This window comes from Aedes aegypti, chromosome 2 (assembly GCF_002204515.2).
Source record: "Aedes aegypti strain LVP_AGWG chromosome 2, AaegL5.0 Primary Assembly, whole genome shotgun sequence".
In the NCBI taxonomy this organism is placed as follows: domain Eukaryota; kingdom Metazoa; phylum Arthropoda; class Insecta; order Diptera; family Culicidae; genus Aedes; species Aedes aegypti.
In genome coordinates this window covers 99,452,324-99,478,767 of record NC_035108.1, presented here as the reverse complement: position 1 = coordinate 99,478,767, position 26,444 = coordinate 99,452,324, and the positions used below count along the sequence as shown (strand labels likewise).

General features: G+C 37.3%; 1 protein-coding gene across 6 annotated transcripts in view; it reads right to left on the bottom strand.

The window, feature by feature from the left end:
• LOC5570737 (sphingosine kinase 2) overlaps positions 1-17,432 on the bottom strand; it is a 64,532-nt gene extending 47,100 nt beyond the window's left edge. Inside the window, exons 1-2 of one of the 6 annotated variants that reach the window (XM_021841680.1) lie at positions 17,015-17,432; positions 3,712-4,779 (exon numbers count right to left, since the gene is read on the bottom strand). In XM_021841680.1, coding sequence (XP_021697372.1) covers positions 3,712-4,619 — 908 coding nt within the window. In that variant the 5' untranslated portion in view covers positions 4,620-4,779; positions 17,015-17,432. The remainder of the gene's footprint in view (positions 1-3,711; positions 4,780-17,014) is intronic. The other 5 variants (XM_021841682.1, XM_021841683.1, XM_021841681.1 and 2 more) reach the window with 5 other exon arrangements.
• Between the last annotated feature and the right edge of the window lie 9,012 nt (positions 17,433-26,444).

The window sequence follows — 26,444 nt, the reverse complement described above, 5'->3', positions numbered from 1 at the left end:
ATCAGTTTTCTTAGCATTTTACGATGCAGGGTGACAAAGGACGATAATTACTTTCTACTGAATTAGAAACAACAGTTAGAAACAGACACTCGGTCAATTACAAAAGAATAAACCGACGAAAAGAAAAGATCACTGCAGATACGCCCTTATGTATGCGAAATATGATTAAAATATGGTTGTTATTGATCTTGCTTATATATTTCAATTCATTTTTTTTTTTCAAATCATTGTTTATTAAGCTCAAATATAAGGCGATATGTTAATTTTTTATCGTATTCCAAACATTTTTAATTTCTGGAAAAATCATAAGGAGGTGTTTCTTCAGACAAACATTGCTTTCTGAAATAGCTAACTTTTCTTATAATACAGCAACTTGTTTGAACTGGTATCGGGTGCTCTCCGATTCTGGGGGATCTCATCCTACTCTGTATTAATATTGTCTTTATCATCGAGACTTTCAGCCGATGCACAGTGGTTCCAGCTACATAGGAGAGCGATCATAAATACGAAAGTCGGTAAATTAGCCATAAATTCATGTAATTTGATTTGTATTCGTGTTCTACATGCAAAGCATTTCTTCTGATAAGAGGGGGAGGTGGCAAGGTTTTCACCTCCTCCCCCTCCACGTATTGAATTGAGTGATTTTAACATGATTTCAGCTATTCATATACATGTATACATGTAATACCAGAAGAGTGAACAAAGTCGCAGAAGCTGTACAATAAAGGTTTTCTACGTGTATTGTTGAGTAGCCTACTATGATTTAAAACTCAAAATTAGGATACTTGACAGCTACCATTTGATGTTAATCAAGTTATGTTTTAGTAAACTGGGCATAAGCCACATAAGCGGTTACTACCAATCTGGTCGCAAACGGTCGCAGCTGCATTTATGCGCAAAATGTAATATAACTACATAGGTATGATTCATAGAAGAACGCATGAAGGGATTTGAAGGGGAAACATTATTTTCGGCTTAGTGAATGTTTCTAGAATTTCGAGTTTTTTTCGAATTTAGGCTGTATATCAGCAATGTAGTTTCCAAACAAAATATGCAAATTTTATTTTTCATAGAGGTCGATTAAAACATTATTGGAAACTAGTGCCATCGATAGCGAACTTGCAAAATATCATTAACATTTCTGACAGCGTAATGAAAGTGTTAAAAATGTTTAGATTTTTATGATTAATATCATTTTCATTTTCATTTTGCAGCGTTTGGTGGGGCAATGAGAGCGCAAGTCAGTCCAAAGCCGGGGGAAGGGATAGGTAATGGCCGTAATAGTCTATGCGGACCACTTGAACACCATCGGAAATGATAGGAAGGGTTGGGGTAGGGTATAGGAAATTGGAGAAGACTTGACACAGTAATGCGATTAATGCTGCAAAATGTAAATGTGCTGAGAACAATTTAATTTGAGTTTTGGAGTTTGCTTTGATTTATTAAAATTCCAAACCATTGTACAAGTAAGAAAGAATTAGCTGATCGCTCTATAGAAATTTATAACAATATGAGAGTGATGCTAAGAACTGCTGATGGCACGATGCGACGCTTTAGAAGCTTTTGCTAATGATTGAACATTACTAAAAAGAACGCAATTCAATCGATGGTGACAACTTTACAAACTTTATCTGTTTTTATCATGTACAGATATAAAATTATAATTCAATTCACTGATTGGCGGTGCTGATTTATATAAAAATATTTGATATTATTAAAATGAAATGTGTTACTTACTCATGATGTTTATACTTCCCTGACCAGAATTATTCTGTTTTGAGCACCCTTTTCGAAGCTATTCTATCCAGTTATCCATTGACTGCTTACAATTCTGAAATTATTCTTATTGTGCATGCTCATGCATTATATTAGTAATGATCATAATCATGCAACAGATAAGAAGGTGAGAAAGAGAGAATATAGGAACAGTGATTAGTAATGAGTAATTATGTAGTTTTGTTAGAATAATAAACAATTAAACAGCAGTAATGAATAGCTTAAAAAATGACATTACAGCATAGCTGAGCCTTTCGGATCATAAGACCGATGTATAAAAATAATTTGTTTCGAAATTGTCCGCGTGGTCTTCTAGTGCCCCTATTAGATAAGAATCAATCATAGACATACATACCGAATGCTCGTCATGACCCTATGACCAACATTTGTATATGTATAGCCTTAGCTGATGTGGCTTTTCTAATAGGTAGTTCTTTCACTCATTGATTGTCTTCAAAACCTTGTCAAGTATAGAAGATTGATTTTATTTCGTTTATTACTACAGTATTAGGTATTATTTTATGTTTTTATCACTATGGATATTATCAAGGCCAGAATTCCCAGTGAGTGAAGAATTTTATAGTACTAGAACACCATAGAAGATCGCTAAACATTACCTAATCATGGAACGGCTTTTTGCTCTATTATTTTAGGTAGATGCTATTGATCTCCCTTTGCTCCTATCCGCAACCCGGTGCACGCGCCCTGTTGGTTTTCGAAAACCTCGTAGAAGATAACAAACCGTTAATGGCATTCCCAATTACTACCCCACATTGCACATTCAAGGGTCTGATTGTGCTCCTAACCCACCCTCAGTCTGTAATCTTCTCGCCAGTTTGAAATTATATTTTCCCGAAGTGAAAGTAATTTTGATGAGTGATAGCGTAGTGCAGCCCAACTGCATAGTACAGTAGTTTAACCAGAATCTTTAGGTCAGAAGATAAAATCTAAATTTTGTAATAAAGAGGTTGCCATTGCTTTGAAATTCACCCAACATCTAATCAAAACTACTAACAACAGCGATCAATTATCAAAATTCATCGCTCCCTGGAAAATATAATTCCAAGCCCAGGGTTTAGATTTTTATGATTAATATCGCCACTTAACATCTCACTTAGGTGACCCATATCGAAACGTAAAAGCAAGAGTTCAGCAAAAACAATTATGGGACCTTGTGTCATAAATATTTGACATGATATCATTGATAAAATAACACGATTTCGTTGAAGTCGAATTTTTTGATTTATGAACCTCTAGGAATTCTTAATTCACACCAACAACGCTAAGGTACGCTCACAGAATTCATCCCACACTTTTTCAGCCTACTCCCATAAATAAATCATAAATTTTGTTCAGGAATTTCTTCCAGGAATATCGGGGAATGTGAATTACGGCACAGGTTTGCTTCAGTCAGCAGACTACCCATGTATCAGACATAACAAATAACTATGAAATACAGTCGCCGCTCCACATCTCGATATCGAAGGGACCATCGAGGTAGGGAGAGATCGAGACACAGAACATTAATTTAATGAACACTAGATTGAAAATCACTCCGTTACTAGGAAAATAATAAACAAACAAATTTCATTTCGAGTTTCCAAATTGTTCTGAATCATTTTAATTTGGTCTAGCAACCTTTGATAATGTTCATATCGACATATAGAGAGAAATTTTGGAACGAAAAATCAACAGGAACGCATCGAGATATGGAGATATCGAGATAACGAGGATATCGAGATATGGAGAGCGAAATCGTATGCAGAATGAAGGGACCGTAGCAAACATTGACATAGGGAGAGATATCGAGATGTAGAACATCGAGATGTGGAGAGTCGACTATAATACGATCAAAACCATGGAAAAGCTTGGAATATATGCTTGTACTTCAAGATTACTATAAGATTATAATAAAAAAAAACTTAAAGTACTTACTCATACAAATGCGCAATGGTTTTGGCCAGTCCATTGCCGGAACCGCACGGAATGATTCCGATCGCCAATTCGTCGATCGCCGTCTGCCAGTCTTCTCGCTCGAACAGCCCGTTCAGCACCTCGTAGAAGATGCCATCCCCACCCACCACCACTATCCCCCGCCAGAGGTAGATGTCCCGGTTCCGGACAAACTCCCTGGCCCAGTCGGGTTTTTTCGTTATGTGCAGATCGTAGGAAATTTCCGCCTCCGCCAGGACCGGCGCCACCCGTTGCTGGAACATTTCCCGCGCCTTGCCGGAACCCGATTTCGGGTTCAGAACAACCAGCATTTTGCGCGTTTCCTTCGGCTGATATGTGGGCCTGATGGATGTTTCCCCTGCGACGAGATACTTGATCGCGGCTCGCCATTTCTGTGCTTCCTTGTTGTTGTCCTCGTACTTGTCGAAGGAACGAAACCGCAGGGTTATGGTTGTGCGCTCCCGAAATCCACCCCGTCGGTTTCGTTTCAGGATGTACGCGTAGATGTAGAGATACGCACTGACGTCGGATTCGTCCTGCTCGCCGGAGTTTTCTTCGACCACTTTGAGCTGGGCGGTCCCCGATATGGAAGTGCATGCGCAAGCCGAGCTTCCCTTGCCTTTCCGTTTACTTCGGAGGCAGCGGCAGCCAATGATATCTTTGAGCGGGATCGTTTGTTCCTTGGTCGAACCATTGCTTTGCTTTTTGAGGCTGAGCCCTTTGTCGGTTAGGCGTACCTCGAAGACGGTATTCTTCTTGGAACTGATGTAGAACGTTTCCGTCAGGTAGACCACGTGCGGCGGGCTGCCACAGTCCGTTCCCTTGCTGATGGTTGGCGACGGGTTGACTATCTCCTCCGTTCCGAGGTCGATTTTCGGTTTATCAACCATCCTGAGATTGGCGCCGCTGCCACCACTTTCGCTGCCTGTGACGAGTTAGTTGAGCACGCCACTTTTGATGGATGTTTCATTAATTTGCAGCACTGCAATTTGAAATACACTAACGTTTTGTTTGCAGAATTTATCGAATTGGGTATCACATTTACAATTTCTAAAGTTGATGATGGGAAACATTAAGATCATTAACACTTCGCTTTTTCGTTCTCTATTTATTCGAATGGAAATTTCAAAAACGGTTCTATATGAAGATATGTAGATATGTGATAACTCACAACCTTTCAAGGCAAATTTATTATTATAATCTCCGCTGCAGATTATGGCCGCAATATTCGCCCTAGCACGTAATAACGAACAGCACACCTCCCCCCCCCCCCTGAAGCAAACCAGCCGAAAGCTTCATATAGTTTATGTGGCTTTTAATAACACCCCGGGTTCCGGTTTTGAATGCCGACCGGAAAGGCAAACCGTTTTCCTCGTGATGTTACAAGGTACCTCATGTCACGTCATTTTCCGGCAAAATATAATTTCATTCTAGTTTCAGTGCCACAACACAACATTGTAATAATGAAGCCACTCTCGGGGGAAAAACAACACCGCCCAGATGGTATCTGTTCCGCGGGTGTAAGCTCGGAATCGAATAGGTCAGTAGGTCCTGTTTCCACGTCGAGTACTACCACTAGCCTGAGAATTGTAGAATAACGTAAAAATGCAGCTTAAAGTTCCGTGCAAAAGTTTGAATAAATATTTTCAATTAATATATTTTCCAAACAAATTGAAAAAATGCCAATTTTGAGACCGCAAGAAAATCCTACAGAAGCTTTTAGCTATCGTCCAATCAGCTTACTTTCCTCCATGAGTAAACCTTTTGAAAAAGTCATTTAGGACAGAATGATGGTCCACATCAACGAAAATTTAATTTTTGCCAACGAACAGTTCGGATTCTGACATGAACATTCGGTCAATCATCAACTTTTACACGTAAAACTTTTGATGCGTTCCAATAAAACTGACGGCTGTTCTACTGGTCTTGCTCTTCTTGACATAGAAAAAGCATTCGACAGTGTTTGGCATGAAGGCTTGATTGTAAAATTAAAGAACTTTAATTTTCCAACATTTTATTAAAATAATATAAAGTTATCTGTCAAATCGTACTCTTCAGGTTAGTTATCAGAACTCCAAGTCTGAAATAATTGCTGTAAGAGCGGATGTTCCTCAAGTCACCTTTTTTTGGGATCAATATTATGCAATATTTTCACATATGACTTGCCTGAGTTACCTCAGGGATGTCAAAAATCTTTGTTTGCGAATAACACCGGCCTCCTCGCCAAAGGACGAAGCCTGCGAGTCATCTGTAGAAGATTGCAAAACAAAAGTTTAGATAATTTTTCTTCATACTTGCACAAATGGAAGGTTTCTCCTAATGCTTTCAAAATTCTCTATTTGAAACCTTTAACTTAATTAATAAAAACTTAATCTAGTTTTACCAAATAAGAATGATAGTGTTACCTAACACAGAAAACCTAGATATAAGAAATAATAAAAGGTTTCAATTAGACATGTAATCACAGTGACACGGACGAAACACTTTTGTTACTTTTCAGGGGGTGTCCCAAACTTTTGCACTTCCGTGTATGTACCGAGATATGTACATATCTCTCACACGTGGGAGGACATGAACGCCCAGGCTACGACCTACGGTCACGCAACATGTTTGCGGTTTTCCTGCTTCCCGCCACAACGAATGCAGGATTCCTCCGGTTCAGGGGGAAGGGTGGTGATGTTTTTATATTTCGGAAATCACGAAGGCCAGAAAGGTGGTGGCTCCCGGGCAGCGGAGTGATATCGTAAATCAAGCAAAAAATAAACGTTGGGTAACCAAATGGCATTCGGAATTTTTCCCGCGGCACCTTGGGAACGATAAATGAGAAAAGCGGTTTTCAGTTAGCCTAGCGAGCTATGTTCTGTATTGCGGGTTCGATTTCCCGTTCGACTAAGGATCTTCACGATAGTTCTTAGTCCAGGCTCTTCGATTCAAGTGAGAAAGCAAGGGGTGTCGCCAATCGTGGTCAGTATTTCCGAATTTGGTGGATTTAGACAGGAGGCATCTTGAAGTGTGAAATCAAAAACTTTCTTCAAATCACAAAGGAGACTGTCGCGTTTTGTCGGAAACCCTTGTAGGTAACACTTTACAAATATCTTGAAAAATACACAAATAATTTACATGTGACGACAATGCTAAACGTTTGTTCAAGGTCGTCTTGAAAGGTCTTTTAACCCATTAATACCCAAATTTTTATTTTCGATTTAAATATTATTTTTCGTTATCTAAAATCGTTCTAAACACGTTCTGGGCAATTATTTATTTTTATTCGTGAATTTTCGAATTTTGGTTTTTGATTTTTATAATTTTTATTTTTGAACATCCCTAGCTATTTTCATTTTTTCTTGAAACCTTTTCTGGTTGTTGATTTTTGGCAATAATAAAAATTTAAATTTTTGCGGCACTTTTAAAAATATTAAATTTTCAATTTTTTTTTCGGGGCGTATTTTATTTTCCGTGTTACTAACGGAAAAAACAGGTTTGAAATTATTTTGATACCACCAGGCTCTTCTTTTGTGATAGGTCGATCGTAGGAAAATATAAAAGGTATGATTTTTTTTTATATTACACGTTAAATTAGCCACGGGCATTGAAGGTTATATAAGAATACATTTTTTGCAATTTCTCATCGTAATAGGCTGTTTTACATCATGCCAATCTGTCATGAAACGGCCTACTTTCCTGCACTGAAGTATGCAGTGCGGGAATAGTCATTACCTAACTGAAACCAGTGCTGTAATGATTCATTACGCAACGCTTTCTCATTACGCAACTGTTTTGAGTTGCGTAATGAATCATAACACAACAATTTCTCAGAAATTGTAAAATAATGGTGAATGCATTGCGCTATAATTTCTGATACCCTCGAGTGGTCTTTTACGAGATTGCAAAAAATGTTGTACGTAACTCGTTGCAGAACTCGATTTTTACAGCACTCGTCGTAATTATCCTACTCGGCAAGCCTCGTAGGATAAATTTACGACTCGTGCTGTAAAAATCATCATTCTGCAACTTGTTCCGTAAACTACTATTTTCGAACAATTTTCAAAAATACAACGAAGTTTCAAAAGTCATAAAAAACTTTTGTTATATGCGTGTTATGAGTCAAGGTTTAAGCCAAAAATAAAATAATTTTGATTTCCGAGCTACGAAAAAATACACAAAATTCCAAAGTGTACCCGTCTAAAGGCGGGGTTGGGTATTAGAGGGTTAAGTAACTATATGTCACCTGAAGAGATCAGAAATTATATAAAAAAAATCCCCAGATCACGTAATCATAAAGTAGAAAGAGAACCCAATCCGGTGTTTGTCGAAAGGGTCTTTAGTTAGGTTTGATTTAGTTCACTTTGACAAAAGTGATCTAAATGATGATATACCTTTGAAAAAAGTAAAACTTTTTTTGTCGGTTTATGTGACATGAGGACATTTCCGATACTCTAGAAGCACTTTCCAGAATCCCACTAAGTGCCACTGATGCCAATTGCCGCATAGATGGTAAATGTATGATTTATGGAGGTTCTTCTCCATTTCACACACTGTCCTATGAAAGAAGATACCAAAAAGTTTATATGTGCGAAAGCAATCATAAGTCGAACTTTTGGACCGAGTTGTGGAGGTTTGTAGCACCACGCAGACGAACGGGATTGTTAATCGTACCCGTAATTATGTAGCTAGAATCTTCAACAATTATCGTTCTTGAATTTCCAATAGCTAGATTGTTAAGGGGCCCAAATAGCCGTAGCGATAAACGCGCAGCTATTCACCAAGATCAAGCAGAGAGTCGTGGGTTTGAATCTCGCCGGTCGAGGATCTTTTCGGGTTGAAATTTTTCTCGACTTCCCAGGGCATAAAGTATTTTCGTGCTTGTTACACGATATATACAAAATTAGATGCAGTATGTTGTTCAAATAAATTAAATTGTGCACTACAGCATACCGAAATTATAACACATTTTGTAACAAAAAAAAAACTTCTTTGGGTAAAACCCAATTTGGGTACAAACTATGTACACAGCCAATTCAGAATAGCGACCCAGGTAAAATTTTATTGGGTTTTTGAACTACGGATTTTTCGGTACCCAGTAAACCAAAAAATGTTTTGAATGATGAAAATTACTGACTTAGTCAGTTAAGTTGTAGAGCGTTTTATTGGCTTTTCTAGTTTCCCATGATTCACCCTTAGCTATTCCGGATTATGATTATTTCAAAAATAATACTAATAAAAACCCCAATGTACATGGACATGTCTTGTCAAGCATTTTTTGTGAAAATAAACATCTGCCATAAGCTCTTACCTCAATGGAAGTAGTCGAAGTATGTGTGATAAAATCATTATTATTTCGTTGGTTTCCATACAAGAGGCAAACCCTATGATGGTAACGAGTTTACCTCTTGTATGGAAACCAACAAAATTTACCAGTGTAAACGGTTAAAATCATGCTGAGCAGATTTGATAGAGTTAGTCAAAAAACATGAAAAGCCAGCCTGGAGTGGTTAGCAACCGGACATTTGGTTATAAAGATTATCAGAAAAATATCTTAATTTTCAAAGTAAACCAAATAAAAGGAGAAATATAGAATGAATTCTTGGAGACATCTCCAGTATTACATCGATAATACATCATCCATCATTCTTAATTTGTTCAGAAATAATCTAAATTTTTTATAAGTTACGCAAAAGTCCTCAGCCATCTCCAATTGTCAGGAAATTATTGGACAGATTTTTTTCTTTCAATATATTTTCAAAAGTTATTCACAATTACAAAAAAAAATCCGATTATTTCCGCTCATCTTTAATTATTTTTTTTTTTCATATTGGCTATACTGCCATGAATCGAAAGTCAGTCCCATCTGTAAAAAGTAAGCATTGAGAAATGGACTGTGAAATTATCAAACTCGTTTTCCGTTCGAATATTCAAAATATTCCAGAGGATTGAAACATGTTCAAATCTTAATAAAACTTTCACAGTTTGCTTTTTACTACGATATCTTTCCAAGAAAAATATAAAGATGATCAAAACACGGTTCATTTTTGTGTTACACGGTGCGGAAATCTGTAGTGGCACTGATATGCGGTTACTTTTCATTATGTGACAATTTGACTTGCCGTTTTTTCTTGATTTTCCCGAACAAATCATATTATCTCATGAGTGCAGCTTAAAGAGCATTGGAAGATATGTTGAATCCTGAGCTCAACTCAATTTTGACAAAAAAGCAGATGGGACTGACTTGCGATTCACGGCAGTATAATATCCTTTTATGACAAGGTTAAACATTTTTACCTATTCACTCACAATTGTGAAATAATTTGACCTCTAACAGTCTCATTTTGATTGATGAACTTTTTGAGGTCATAAGCTGCCACCAATAATTCAGAAATAATACAAGGCGCTACACTAATCGTAATCCCAATTTCCCTAAATATTCTGCTAGAAGTCAGAAAGTATCTCAGAGTGTCGTATTATTCCTCCCGGAAGTCCCAACCAACGCTATGGGAACCAAACTTGTAACCGTTTGGGTAAATCTTGGAATAAATTCCTAAAAACGCTCTGGAAGAATTGCTTGCAGAATTTTAGGACGAATTTCAATAATAAGTATTTAAGTAATCGTCAGAAAAATCTACTTTGTTGAATTATTTATCATGAATACATCTAACAGTTTCCCATGTTCGTCAAAAATTTCCGTTTGGCTAGCAATTTTGGAAGAATCCAATGATTTAATGGGTCGACGCGATCTGATACATGAGGGCATTGCAGGAGTGCAATCTGATGATGGTGGTGAGTGGAAGTACCAATACAAATAATCGAGACTTGATTCTTGTTATCGAATTTTCAAATTGATAGTTCATTAAAAAAAAGATATTTTAATTTTATCAACGGGAGATAATAGTTAACATCTTAAAGAAATTCTTAAGGACAATTTTGTAGAAAATTCTGAGATCCTCGGATACATCTGGAGAAGTTTCTGGTTAAATATTCCAAAGAGTTTTAAACATGAGTCTTGGAGGATGTTCTGAAAAAAAAAACTGATTGGAGAATCACCGGATAAAATCCTGGAGGACTAAGGGCCGATTTCTTCACCACCACTTAGGCCTCAAACCTAGTCTAACTATATGGGTAAGCGTGGTTTACGGCTATGCCATGTTGAACAAATCGTCTCTAAGGGCTGTTTTGAGATATTCAATTTAGGAAAACTGTTGATTTAGGAAATATATTTCCTGTTGAGTTTTCATGGGAAATAATCATTAAATGGACTTCTGAAGAAAAATGAAAATCTTTCAAATAAAGATATCTATTCATCTATCTAACATGAAAAAAATATTTGTCGTAAGATCACGAGAAATTTTTGAAAAAAGTTTTAAAAATATTCTCAGAGAAATATCTGGTTGGATCAAACTCTTCTCTCCTGGTTCCTGTTAGGTTTCGTTTTGCTTTTTTGGTTACTGTTTGGTTTCTTTTCGGTCTCTTTTTTCAGGAAAGAGGTTTTTAAATTTCAAGACAAGCCCTGTTTCCTGCATAATTTGAAATTATTGTAAAATATTTGGTTTTAGAAAAAGGAAGATTTTCGAAAAGTAATCAGGAGTATAAGGTGAAGATGCATCGAAGCCAAACCAAAAATTTTGCGGAGCATAAATCTAGAGAACCAAACAGCGGTTTGAGCTGAAAACTTAATGGATTGGTCGCACGCTGGTGGTGACCAATCGAAATCGCTGTCTGGTTCTCTAGATTTGCGCTCTTGAAAATTTGAAGTCTAGCTTCGACACATCTTTACCTTAAACAACTTTATATTTGAAATTTCGTAGCACTTTAAAGATAAGATATTACCATGAAAATCGTTAAAATAATAAACCATGTCTTGTACTTAAATCCGGACATTTGTTCCTTCATTACCACTAATTATACATCCGTTCATTTAGATTCAACTGGGGTTTCTAATTCAATGTCCGGATTCAAAACATTTGGCCATAATTCCGGACACCCTCTTTTCACACCTCTTAGTACAATATGGTGAAAATATTCCAAGACTTTGATGTCGCCGAATCGTAAAACTATCGTTTTCAGTCTGTTTCAGTTGAAATCACTTCACTAACAATACGAATTAAACACATTATCACTAGAAAATTATTCGACCTGCGTTTGTCAATACTTCTACCGAATAAACTTACGATGCGCAAAAATGACGTCCAGGCGGAGCGGCATGTTTATTTTGCATTTTTATTAATTATTTGGCAATGATAACTAAATTACAAATATCAGTAAAATGATCACAAGTATCATAAATAGTTAATATGATTAAAAACTAATAGAATAACATTCAATTTTTCGTTTAATTGATGAATATTACCAAAGTGTCCGGATATTGGTACTGTCCGGATTTTGATCCACCACGGTAGGTCGGGGCTTGGTAATCCGTATTTCTGTTATCCGATAAAATTGATCCGGGATCCAAAAGTCCTACAGATTACATATTTGTATTAAATTAATGATGAATAAAAATAAATAAGATACAAAATAACATTAAACATCGTTTTTGCGCCAATGTTATTTAAATTTCGTATACTTCAAATGATTGTTTACTGGTGCTCAGAAATATTGAACTAAAACAGGTTTGTTTGTGTCCTTCGCTAACTGGTAAAATTGCCTCAAGGAGCACTTGCTTGATATTCATATCAAAACCATCAGCAGTTATCGTCTTCTCTATCTGCTCATTGAAAAAATACAATTGGCTCGACTTCTTCCTACGAGCAATTGTATGTATTTTAGTTCTACGATGAGGTTTTTTTTTAACATTATAACACTAACGTGTTCAAAACATTTTTCAAAAAATTTAATAATTTACATATAAACTTACATCGTTTTTGGGACTTTGGTATGGAAAATAGCTAAAAAGTGGAAAAAAATTAAAAAAAATACCGATGGAATATTTTAAAACCTTCCGATTATGAAAGTATAACCCAAATACTGAACACTAACGAAAAGAAACCCGATTCGACTTTTATAATCATCTGGATCAGACATGTTTTTTTTAGAAATTCATTGAAAAATGTTAAGATGAATACCAGTAATCCTTGGATGAAATGCTGGAGAAATTCCTACAAAAAAATCTAAAGAATCTTAATAATGAAAAACAGATGTCGAATTGAGGGATTAAATGAAATCTTCTTCATAATTAACTCGAATTAACCCTCGAGGAATTTTTGGAGCTATCCTTTAGAATAACCGTTGATGAAATGGCGTAAACATTCTTGTCGGTTTTCTTGAAAAAAAAAATCCTTGAACGAATTTCACCAAAAACTATTGAATTACCCGTGGGATTTCTTGGAAAAAAATCTGTGGGAATCTTTGGACGATCTTTAGTTACTCTAAGAGACTGCACAATTTGGTTGAGAAGTTATTGAAAAAATATCTGGAAGAAGTCCTAGGATGATAGTCTTTGGAAAATTATTCAAAGAAATCCCTGAGAAAATTACTAGAGGCAAGAGGTAGTAACGTTAAAGTGCTCAAGGATTTCCTGAAGCAAATTCTGGAGAAATTCCTGTGAGCATCCTTTGAAAAATTGCTGATGGAATTGGTAGCGGAATTTCTTGAAGAGTTTTTAATGAAATCTCTGGAGAAATCACTAGGATAAATCTTCAAGCTGTTCTCGAGAAACGTGAGAAGACATTTTGTAGCACAATTATCTGCAAGCAAGATAAGATAGACTTAAGAGACCATTTTGGCTAATATAGAGACTTCAGAGACCTTTCATAAAAAATAGAAACTTCCATAAAACTGGTCTCTAAAAAGAAACCTGCTACCAGCCCTACACTGAAACAAGTGTTGAAGTAATGAGAACCATGAACAAGTTGTTTTTTTTTTTTAATTTCTTTATTAGTATCATTCCAAACATTACATTCATTTCTTATATCTAGGTGTTCTGTGTTATTTGACAACACTATCATCCTAATTTGGTAAAACAAATTTAAGATTTAATCAACATTTTGTTACAACATATTACATTTCATTTGCCGTAGCAGTTCAGTTTTTATTACAGGTGAGTTGATTTCACCTGCTTATAAGAGAAAAAAATGTTTTTAATATACTTAACCTAACTTAACCTAAACATATAACGCATTAATCGTGGCAATAGAAGATTGTAACGATTTTTGCCTGAAATTATTAATGATTGTATTTGACATTTGTTCCAATGTTTCAACATTGGATATTCTATGTAACTCATTGGTACTATACCAGGGAGGAAGCCTCAGAATCATTTTCAAAATTTTATTTTGAATTCTCTGCAGAGCTTTCTTCCTGGTATTACAACAGCTAGTCCATATTGGTACAGCATACAACATGGCTGGCCTGAAAATTTGTTTGAATATCAACAGCTTGTTCTTAAGACAAAGTTTTAATAAGGGGATAGAGACATTTTACATATTTATTACATTTGGCTTGAATGCCCTCAATGTGATTTTTGAAAGTTAAATTCTTATCTAGCATGAGCCCTAGATACTTAACTTCATCTGACCAATTTATTGGAACCCCTCTCATCGTGACAACATGTCTACTTGAAGGTTTCAAATAAAGAGCTTTTGGTTTATGTGGGAATATTATTAGTTGAGTTTTGGAAGCATTAGGAGAAATCTTCCATTTTTGCAAGTATGAAGAAAAAATATCCAAACTTTTTTGCAATCGACTACAGATGACACGCAGGCTTCGTCCTTTGGCTGAGAGGCCTGTGTCATCCGCAAACAAAGATTTTTGACATCCCTGAGGTAGCTCAGGTAAGTCAGATGTGAAAATATTGTATAATATTGGTCCCAAAATGCTGCCTTGAGGAACACCAGCTCTTACAGGAAGTCTTTCAGATCTGGAGTTCTGATAATTAACCTGAAGTGTACGATTTGACAGATAACTTTGAATTATTCTAACAATGTATGTTGGAAAATTAAAGTTTTTTAATTTTACAATCAAACCTTCATGCCAAACACTGTCGAATGCTTTTTCTATGTCTAGGAGAGCAAGACCAGTAGAATAGCCTTCAGATTTGTTGGAACGGATCAAATTTGTTACACGTAAAAGTTGATGAGTGGTCGAATGTCCATGGCGGAATCCGAACTGTTCATTGGCAAAAATTGAATTTTCGTTGATGTGGGCCATCATTCTGTTCAAAATAACCTTTTCAAAAAGTTTACTGATGGAGGAAAGCAAACTGATTGGACGATAGCTAGAAGCTTCTGCAGGATTTTTGTCTGGTTTTAAAATTGGAACAACCTTAGCATTTTTCCATTTGTCAGGAAAAATGAACAAGTTGTTAAATTTACTATTCCAACCACGATTGAGCTATCATGAACGCTTTTTATTTGCATTTTGTTCCCTCTAAATCCGACCGTATCGATAGCCGTACGGAAAGCGTTCGCGCTTGACAATCACAAGATCCTCGGTTCGATTCTGACCTGCTGCATGTTCTTAACCATGATATAGTAATGTTTACTGTCGAAATGGTACCATGGTAAAATTGAATGCACAAAGTACTTGAAATAAATTCGAATTCAGTCTGCGCAAAACAAGTGGCGTTGTATATTTAATTTAACCCTCTCTCAGTGTAGATCTGTTAATCCTTTACTTATTAAATGTAATAATATTAAAAAACTTTAATAATGTTTTGGTAAGTCAATAAAATTTCATACCCGAAAGGATCCTCACTGAACAGCTCACTCATTTTGGGAGTTGCGAATTTATCGTTAGATTGAAGAGAGTTTTCTGGCAAATACAGGTAGCTCTTGGTTTTGACGCAACAATCCTTTGTCGTGAACATATTCTACCATGAGCCTCAGAATAATTTTCCTGATTGTGATCGAAATTCCCTGAGAATCCCAGATTTTTTTCAGGTAGTAGATGTAAGTTTTCTGTCGATTTTTTACCAATGGGGTGATATGAGCCTCCTATTTTTGTCTATGAAATTATATCACATAATCTAAAAAAATATTTTGTTTTTTTTCAAAACACCTGGAAGTTAATACATACGTATGTTCATGTTCATATTGCCTCTACATGTCAGCTTTAGTGCTGCAAGAGTGTATGCGGTTTTCAAGGGGGTTTACACCAATGCATTGGCGATACTGACCCGACTATCCCTACCTGGCAAATCAACATTTAATGAGGGGGGTTTCCCGGCATCCCGGATGTGGTATTTGTTTCCAGACTGATACATGTGATACTCCTTGCGTGATTGTACTACTCTGCTCATATTCCCCTGTCTGAATCATACGAATAGACATTCATACTTAGTTGGTTACAACAAGCATCTTCTCACTTGAACAAGGCAATGAACCTTTGAATAAACCTACCAACCCCAATCCAATGGATACCTACTCAAAAACGTGTGAGCAAAGTGCACAACAGTTACTAATCTAATCGCTCTTCAATGGAAACCAGATGGCAAAACATTGCCTTTCCCAATCCAACAGCACCACACAAATCGAGCTTGTGCCGCTCGATTGAGAAAGAAGCAGGAAGCAAACCAGCTACCAGTACCCAACTATACAGGTGCCTTCAGTAAGTGTCTGGTATACCTACGGTCTGTTACATAAACAGCGCACCAAGTGGGGAATTACAGAAAACGAAGCCGATTGCAATGCCGTTTGCCCATATATTTGAATTACATTAGAATTGTACTCTCATCTATGAAGGAAACGATATGATTTGTTAGAAAAAGTTGATGGTAATGAAATTCTATAGATACTGATAGAAATAGCAAGTATGACAAAGCAGGAGATTTAAATATCAATGTTTCATCTCCAAGAATGGAGAATCGATTAATTAGTTATAGATAGTCTCCAGTGTAGTCCATAAACTTCAGAAACTTTGTAAACGACTGAACTAAAAGCAAAGTGTTGATGATAACTATTAACGAATAACAATCTTCGATAAAAGATTCTATGACAAAATCTTTATCCATTCTTCAGTCCGATACTTCTGCATTTATGTCCCAGGCACATCACTCTCTAATATCCCCATCCCAATTCCGGGACCATGACGCGATTTCCCCGGGGTGTTATCTATTATAGGGTGTTATCTATAATAGGCACCGAGTTCTTCTTGGCTCACGTTCTTTTACACTCTCATGAATAAACAACGCCTCGCACCGAATTCGGGTGCTAATATTGCGCTCCCCCACACAATCCTCTCTTTTCTGCATTCCGGGACACAAATGGACACACGCTTTCTCCTATAGTTTGCGTTTCGTTCCATTCTTTTCCACTTGGTGCTTCCAATGGCACTTATTCTTCTTTTGGATAATCACCTTTCCACACTATCAATCACCTGATTCTGGAACCAGGATATCTGCACCCTGAGTGCAGATCCAATATCCCAAAATTCCAACCGTGATTGGAACGGAAGATCCCCCTTTTAAGGCAGGCAGCTACTCCTTTCCCGTAACAACGCACTTCCAGACCGAACAAAAAAAACTAGGTAAGAACTCCCCCTTTCACACACCACGCGACAACGGACACAGATTCACCGATACGTCCGAGACGTTCGACCGCAGAATACGTTCTGGTCGTCCTAAGCCGATCCGATGTCCCCGAAGTTCGTGTTTCGTTTACGAGACCGACCGACCACTGCGAATCGCGAAAAAATAACGCAATCTGCTTGGCTGCAAAACACACGGAGGACATCAAGGGAAATCTACGCCGGACGGAACGGAAGATGATGAGCGCGGGCGGGAGGCAAAAGTAAACAACGCGAGAACGAAAGGAGAAACGTCAAAAGTTGTGTGCGGTGTAGTCGTGAGGTGACGGCCAAACAGTCGAAAAATGTTTGCGGTGTAGCATCTGTTAACCATCATCGTATTACAAATTTTCAAAACCAGTTTTTTTGCTCGAAATCGTTGCGATGTTCATGAAAATCTATCATTGCATTGCAACTGCTATCTGTAATGCAATGATAGATTTTCATGAGGATTGCATTAAGTTTGAACGAAAAAACTGGTTTTTAGTTTTTGATGATTGCCAATGATTGAATGATCGATTCTTGAGCCTTACCGTGCGGGGACTAAATACGTGCGCTGAAAATGGCAATTTTTGACACCCACCCACCCCCTCGTAACGCTTTTTGTATGAATATTCTACAAATTTTGTATGCGCCGTAACACCAGCAGAACACCCACCCACCCCCTTTAGCGTTATGAAATTTGTGAACAAACCCAAAATGTTACATTTTAAGGGTTTGTTCCGTATAGTGTATTTTCTTTGAACTTTTCTAAAAAACCTATTATGCCGTTAATCAAAAGTCAATTATATCTGCATTTTTGTCAACAAGCGGAATATTCCATCACCATGCTTCTTCGCTTGGTGCCAACAGGCAAGCGCGCCAATTCGTTGAAAGCTTTGAAAGCAGAGCACGCGCTACCCGGATAAAAACGTATCATTCAGTGAATGGAATAAACCATTAATGTACAATATAACGTATTGGATACAATACAGCGTATTGTAATTGAATGTCGAAGCAATATTATTCTTGTTTGGATATACAATTCAAAAACAGTATAATATATTGTAACAGAACATTGTATTGTTTTCAATTGGTTTTATACCTTACAATTTTTGTCAAATTCCTATTTTCGCGTAAAACAACTGTTGCTTTTTTCTATGTAGCTTTGCTGAAAGAAATAAACAAAACAAGTTCAGAAAGCAAGAAATGTTAGGTGAAAAATATTCAAAAAGTAAAAATAAGTAGTTTTTTAGAAGTCACTTGACATTAGCTGTAACGACGAATGCAACCATGATACAGTTCGTTGAATTGTTTTTGTATTGTACAACAATACACGAATTGCTAATCAAGACAATACATGAACATTATATCGTATTGTATTTTCAAAATGTTTGTATGAGAAAATATCTATATTTGTATTGTTACGATACTTAACCACCCATACATTATATTGCAAAAATCTCATATACCATACAGTGAACTGTTCAAAACAATATATTGTACTGTAATTGTATTGTCATTTTACATATACTGTATTGTTTTTCCAATATATTGATTGGTACTGTTTCAATACGTTATATTGTTTTTGTATTGTATTTTTTATTCGGGTATAGCAATCTCGCGTTCAGTATCATATGGGCGTATCTGCAGTTCTGGCGGAAAATGAGATTTCGTAATATTTGAATTCTATAGGTCCAAAACTATAACCCTACCAAAAATAAATACATACTGTAAACATTCTAGAAACACCATATTTTCAAAAACATAATTTGACGTAACTACAGAACTCCAATGGGAAAAAGATGCGTCAGGTCTAACTTTTCTGGTCATCATCTGTTGAAGTTACGTCAACTGTGATACTGGGCCGTATGAATAAAATGTAGTAAAGTTGAGTTTACTACATTCTCGGTAGTAAACGCTATATGTGGAACACGAGTGGAACAATTTGTGTCATTTTCCTTTCTACACCTTTCGAACATACTACAAACAACGCATTGCTATGAATAAAGGTAGCATTTACTACAAAGCTACTGGTAGTTAGCTTCAGAGGTTGCTACCCGGATAAAAACGTATCATTCAGTGAATGGAATAAACCATTAATGTACAATATAACGTATTGGATACAATACAGCGTATTGTAATTGAATGTCGAAGCAATATTATTCTTGTTTGGATATACAATTCAAAAACAGTATAATATATTGTAACAGAACATTGTATTGTTTTCAATTGGTTTTATACCTTACAATTTTTGTCAAATTCCTATTTTCGCGTAAAACAACTGTTGCTTTTTTCTATGTAGCTTTGCTGAAAGAAATAAACAAAACAAGTTCAGAAAGCAAGAAATGTTAGGTGAAAAATATTCAAAAAGTAAAAATAAGTAGTTTTTTAGAAGTCACTTGACATTAGCTGTAACGACGAATGCAACCATGATACAGTTCGTTGAATTGTTTTTGTATTGTACAACAATACACGAATTGCTAATCAAGACAATACATGAACATTATATCGTATTGTATTTTCAAAATGTTTGTATGAGAAAATATCTATATTTGTATTGTTACGATACTTAACCACCCATACATTATATTGCAAAAATCTCATATACCATACAGTGAACTGTTCAAAACAATATATTGTACTGTAATTGTATTGTCATTTTACATATACTGTATTGTTTTTCCAATATATTGATTGGTACTGTTTCAATACGTTATATTGTTTTTGTATTGTATTTTTTATTCGGGTGGGTCCGATAGTAACACCACGTCAGTCTTGCTTTCCGAGACTGACTGCCAAAGCAGCTGCTGGCCTGATGCGGCTCGCATCACAGTGGTTTAAATTTAATTGTGTTACTTCCGTTTTGGCTGCTTTGATACTCCGCTTGTGGCCGGACATTTGGGTCCGCCCGTTAAGTGTCCGTTGTCTGCTCTGTCGACACATATTAGGCACTTCCCGAAACACTTGAAGCAATCTTCAGGAGGCTGTTGTATGCTTAGCCGGCAAACCGACCGGCCTACCTTGAGTATGCCCAAGTTCTTCGCTTTGTTGGCCTCTGCGACCGGCAGCCTGATCGCCGCAACCTGGGTGCCCTGCGGGCCCTTTCTAAGGCGGATGGCCTTACTGGCTACGTCGATGTCACACTGCTTTTTGAGAACAGCCGAGACCTCCGCTGCATCGGTGACCTCATCTAGGTTTTTACACTGGAGAGTTGCTTCAGCAGTAAGGGATTTTACATCAACCTCATCGCCAAGTACTTCTTGTGCCAGTTGCTTATAAACTGCACCCTTTTCCTTGGCGTCCTTCTTTAAGACTAGGACCATTTCACCAATCCTAGTTCGCCTTATGCTCCGTTTCGCTTTTTTTTTAATTTTTTTATTAGTATCATTCCAAACATTACATTCATTATTTCTTATATCTAGGTGTTCTGTGTTATTAGACAACACTATCATCCTAATTTGGTAAAACAAATCTAAGATTTTATTAGCATTTTGTTAACAACATATTACATTTCATTTGCCGTAGCAGTTCAGATTTTTTACAGGTGAGTTGATTTCACCTGCTTATAAGAGAAAAAAAAACGTTTTGAATACACTTAACCTAACTTAACCTAAACATATAACGCATTAATCGTGGCAATAGAAGATTGTAACGATTTTTGCCTGAAATTATTGATTATTTTATTTGACATTTGTTCCAATGTTTCAACATTGGATATTCTATGTAACTCATTGGTACTATACCAGGGAGGAAGCCTCATAATCATTTTCAAAATTTTATTTTGAATTCTCTGCAGAGCTTTCTTCCTGGTATTACAACAGCTAGTCCATATTGGTACAGCATACAACATGGCAGGCCTGAAAATTTGTTTGAATATCAAAAGCTTGTTCTTAAGACATAGTTTTGATTTTCTATTAATAAGTGGATAGAGACATTTTACATATTTGTTACATTTGGCTTGAATGCCCTCAATGTGATTTTTGAAAGTTAAATTCTTATCTAGCATGAGCCCTAGATACTTAACTTCATCTGACCAATTTATTGGAACCCCTCTCATCGTGACAACATGTTATTAGTTGAGTTTTGGAAGCATTAGGAGAAATCTTCCATTTTTGCAAGTATGAAGAAAATATATCCAAACTTTTTTGCAATCGACTACAGATGACACGCAGGCTTCGTCCTTTGGCGGAGAGGCCTGAGTCATCCGCAAACAAAGATTTTTGACATCCCTGAGGTAACTCAGGTAAGTCAGATGTGAAAATATTGTATAATATTGGTTCCAAAATGCTGCCTTGGAGAACACCAGCTGTTACAGGAAGTCTTTCAGATCTAGAGTTCTGATAATTAACGTGAAGTGTACGATTTGACAGATAACTTTGAATTATTCTAACAATGTATGTTGGAAAATTAAAGTTTTTCAATTTTACAATCAAACCTTCATGCCAAACACTGTCGAATGCTTTTTCTATGTCTAGAAGAGCAAGACCAGTAGAATAGCCTTCAGATTTGTGGGAACGGATCAAATTTGTTACACGTAAAAGTTGATGAGTGGTCGAATGTCCATGGCGGGATCCGAACTGTTCATTGGCAAAAATTGAATTTTCGTTGATGTGGGCCATCATTCTGTTCAAAATAACCTTTTCAAAAAGTTTACTGATAAATGAAAGCAAACTGATTGGACGATAGCTAGAAGCTTCTGCTGGATTTTTGTCTGGTTTTAAAATTGGAACAACCTTAACATTTTTCCATTTGTCAGGAAAATATGCTAATTGAAAACATTTGTTAAATATATCAACTAAAAATGATAAGCTACTTTCTGGAAGTTTCTTGATGAGGATGTAGAAAATTCCATCATCGCCAGGACTTTCATATTTTTGAATTCCTACGTTTCGCTGTTTTCGGTTTAGCGCCCGCCTTGGGCTCCGTTTTCAGTTTCCTCTATTTTTTTTCTTATTCCCAACTCGTATCCACTGGTTGCTGTTGCCTTGCGCCTGTGGTTCCTGTGGATGCACTGCCTGGTTCGGGTTATCCCGTGGCTCCTTTTTCTTGGCTTTCTTGGCCTTAGGCTTGGTGTTGGCCTCTCCTTTGTTGCCATGTCCTCTTGATCGCGGGACTTGGCTCGTGCCAGCTTTTCCGCTCTGGAGGACGGCCGCGTAGGTCACTTTTCCCTTAGCAACCATACGTCTTTTCGCCACGTATTCATCCCGGAAGGTCCCCTCTTCCGCATCGCGTATCGAATAATATCATCAGATATATTCGCGTTGCCTGTGGAGGAAAACACTTCAGTCTGACACGACCTAGTGTCTTTTTGGCCTTCTACCTTGCTTTCTCAGACGTCAAAGTGAGTTTGACATCTCTGGACAAACATTTCAAAAGGGCACATCGACATTGGTAAACATTGGCTTTGCAAGACGCTGTCGAGCCCAATTCAACTCGATCACGCTCATGTATACCACTATCAGGAAGAGCTAACACACCAATCTTCCTGATACTGGTGTTAGTTTGCGTGGGCGGGCTATAAAGGGCTAAACAGCAACGTTTCTAAGACCTTCTCAAGACCTCTTGGGCCCTTTTTAAATATTTCTCCATCTACTCTTGACATTCGAGTGCTTTTTAGTTGGATTTTTTTTCAACTAGCGAACATCCAACCATCGAGTCATTCCATGTAGCGGAGCTCCAACGAGCGAATTCCCACTGTAGTTTCTTTGGTTCCCCACCGAGTACTTAGGCACGCTGCCTCTAGGAAACAATAAATTCAATTGGTTTGAAAGATGTTCTTATTTCTTTAGTCGTCTGGGAGTTCGTCATCCACCAAACACACACATTCTATAGTCTATTCGTATACGACATGAGAATTATTTGGGCTTATTCTACGAGTGGCGTGAGGTGAGAATTGTCGGTCTCGCATAGCAAGGTGACAATTCTCGACTCACCGTGTAAATAAAATGGAGAGTCACTTCACTCGAGTCGAGTATTGTCACCTCGTTATACGAGACCGACAATTCTCACCTCACGCCAGTCGTAGAATAAACCCAATTGTCACCTCGCCAGTTAGCCACCTCCACAGTTAGCTTCATGAAGTGTTTATTTTAAGTGTGTAATACAAAACATTCTTAAATTCGTAAAATAATGGATCATTAAAATAGCCAAAACAATCGCTATGAATAGCATAGATGGCACCACCATAATATTGTGTGTTTGACAGTACAGCAATGCTGTTACAATTAGGTTTGTTCTACGAGTGGCGTGAGGTGAGTTGTCGGTCTCGTTTAGCGAAGTGACAATTCTCGATTCGAGTGAAGTGATTCGCCATGTAAATCAAATGGAGAGTCACTTCACTCGAGTCGAGTATTGTCACCTCGCTATACTGCCCATAAAGGCATAACGGTCCCATATGGAAATAGTAGGCATTGAGAAAATTGCGCTCGAAGTTTGAGTTTTGTATTCACATACAAATGTTCATAATTTTCTAGTACATTTCTGCATGCCATATTTATTTAGCACCACCACACAGATACACTACCCGTCATAAATACGGACTCACTAAAATAAGTATTGCAACACTCAGCTGAATAATGAATCACCCCCAAAAAGTTTAGCATCACCTCAAAACAGGTTAATTCACATTGCTATATCTCGAGATCCTTACGACTTGCAAAGAAGCGATCTTCAGCAAAGTTGTTCAGGGGATCAAGGACATCCGGAAAGCGAACAGTTTAGTTCGCGATTTTGCCGCTAGGTGGCGCTAGTGAGCATGCAAAATTGAGCATTTCAAACTAGTTCTAGCTTGTGATCCATAAGAGATAGAAAGTTCGGGTCTTCGGCAAAGTTGCTCAGGGGTTCAAGGACATTCGGAAAGCGATCAGTTTAGTTCGCGATTTTGCCGCTAGGTGGCGCTAGTGAGCATGTAAAATTGAGCATTTTGAACTAGTTCTAGCTTGTGATCCATAAGAGATAGAAAGTTCGGGTCTTCGGCAAAGTTGCTCAGGGGTTCAAGGACAAAGCGATCAGTTTAGTTCGCGATTTTGCCGCTAGGTGGCGCTAGTGAGCATGCAAAATTGAGCATTTTGAACTAGTTCTAGCTTGTGATCCATAAGAGATTGAAAGTTCGAGTCTTCGGCGAAGTTGTTAAGAAGGCCAAGTACATCCGGAAGACAAACAGTTAGGTTGTAGATTTCGCCGCTAGGTGGCGCTAGTGAGCATGCAAAATTGAGCATTTCAAACTAGTTCTAACTTTTGATCCACATGAGATAGGAAGTTCGAGTCTTCGGCAAAGTTGTTCAGAAAGCCAAGGACATCTGGAAAACAGACAGTTTGGTTCGAGATTTTGCCGCTAGGTGGCGCTAGTGAGCATGTAAAACTGAGCATTTTGAACTAGTTCTAGCTTGCGATCCACGAGAGATAGAAAGTTCGAGTCTTCGGTAAGTAAAGAACAGAAATAAAGTAAAGGACATCCAAATATCAAATTTTTTGGTTCCTAATTTTGCCACTAGGTTACACTAGTACGCATATTTAATTAAATATATGAAACAAATTCTATCTTTCGAGCCAGATGAGATAAAAAGTTTGAGTCTTCGACAAAGTTGTTCGGAAAGTCAAGGGCATCCAGGAAACAGTTTACTCTGGAGGGATGACTGTACCTAAACATTATGAATTTGATAAGATAGAATTTCCAGAATGCTGTTCAGAAATCCTTTGGTATTTGGAAGTTGAAGTGATTTAAATCACTTTATGTAAGTGTATCAAATTTGATAAGTTCAATATCCAAGTGATTGATGTTTGATTTTTGAAGCAAATTTAAGGCATTCAGGTCTCATTCACTTTATATTCAAGTGTTTCAGATTTGACTAGCTCCATATTCCAGAGACTCATGTCCAATTCACTTCATATTCAAGTGTTTCAGGTGAGAATCACTTCATGTGATTCATGTCAGATTCACTTCATAGTCAAGTGTTTAATGTAATATTCACTTCATGCATAAGTAATTCAGGACCGATTACATTCTTGTTCAATTTATTCAGATATGATTCGCTTTATATCCAAATGATTCATGTCATATGACACTTCATTTTTGAATGCATGCTCACTAGCGCCACCAAGCGGCAAAATCGCGAACTAAACTGTTCGCTTTCCGGATGTCCTTGAACCCCTGAGCAACTTTTCCGAAGACCCGAACTTTCTATCTCTTATGGATCACAAGCTAGAACTAGTTTGAAATGCTCAATTTTGCATGCTCACTAGCGCCACCTAGCGGCAAAATCGCGAACTAAACTGTTCGCTTTCCGGATGTCCTTGATCCCCTGAACAACTTTGCTGAAGATCGCTTCTTTGCAAGTCGTATGGATCTCGAGATATAGCAATGTGAAATTACCTGTTTTGAGGTGATGCTAAACTTTTCAGGGTGATTCAATATTCAGCTGAGTGTTGCAATACTTATTTTAGTGAGTCCGTATTTATGACGGGTAGTGTAACTCATTTTGCTTCTAGGCATCAGAAAAAAATATAATCTTGAACACAACTCACGTTTTGCAATTGTTATTCGGGTTGAAAGTTCATATAGAGACTGTTATGCCTTTATTTTTCAATATGGGACTGCACCAGCTTCATATTTTTCCACAACTTTTCCGAACAAAGTGTGTACATTTTTATATGCATAGTAAAGTACATATAAAAACATGAATGTTGCGACGAAAAAAGGTGTTGGTTGCGAAATCCATATGGGACAGTTATGCTTTTATGGGCAGTATACGACACCGACAATTGTCACCTCACGCCACTCGTAGAATAAACCCACTTGTCTCGATGCGGCTAAATAGTTGGTAACACTAACCGCACGGCCACAAAGACCACAACTGACTTACTTGGGTTCATTCCCACGAGTGGAGTGATGTGAGAATTGTCGTTGATCGCTGATCCACTCGTCAAGATTCTAATGGTAATCAGCTACTACATCATATGCTGACAGTTGTTAGATGTTGCAATGCAACGATTGCCGATTTTTAGATGATATTAGGACCCCTGAAAGTTCTAACATCGATAGCATCTGAAAAGGTCGATTTGGTTGCAAAGTTTTACCATTCGGGTGATGTTCCTACGGATATTCACCTGGTGGCATGAAAGTTCGCTAGACAATTGTCTAGTAAAGGCTCTCCGTACCAATTATAGGACGACAGTAGCCCTCTTTTTCCCACATTAGTAGCAGCATATTAGGATGTCATCCAATATTATGTTCAAATCTG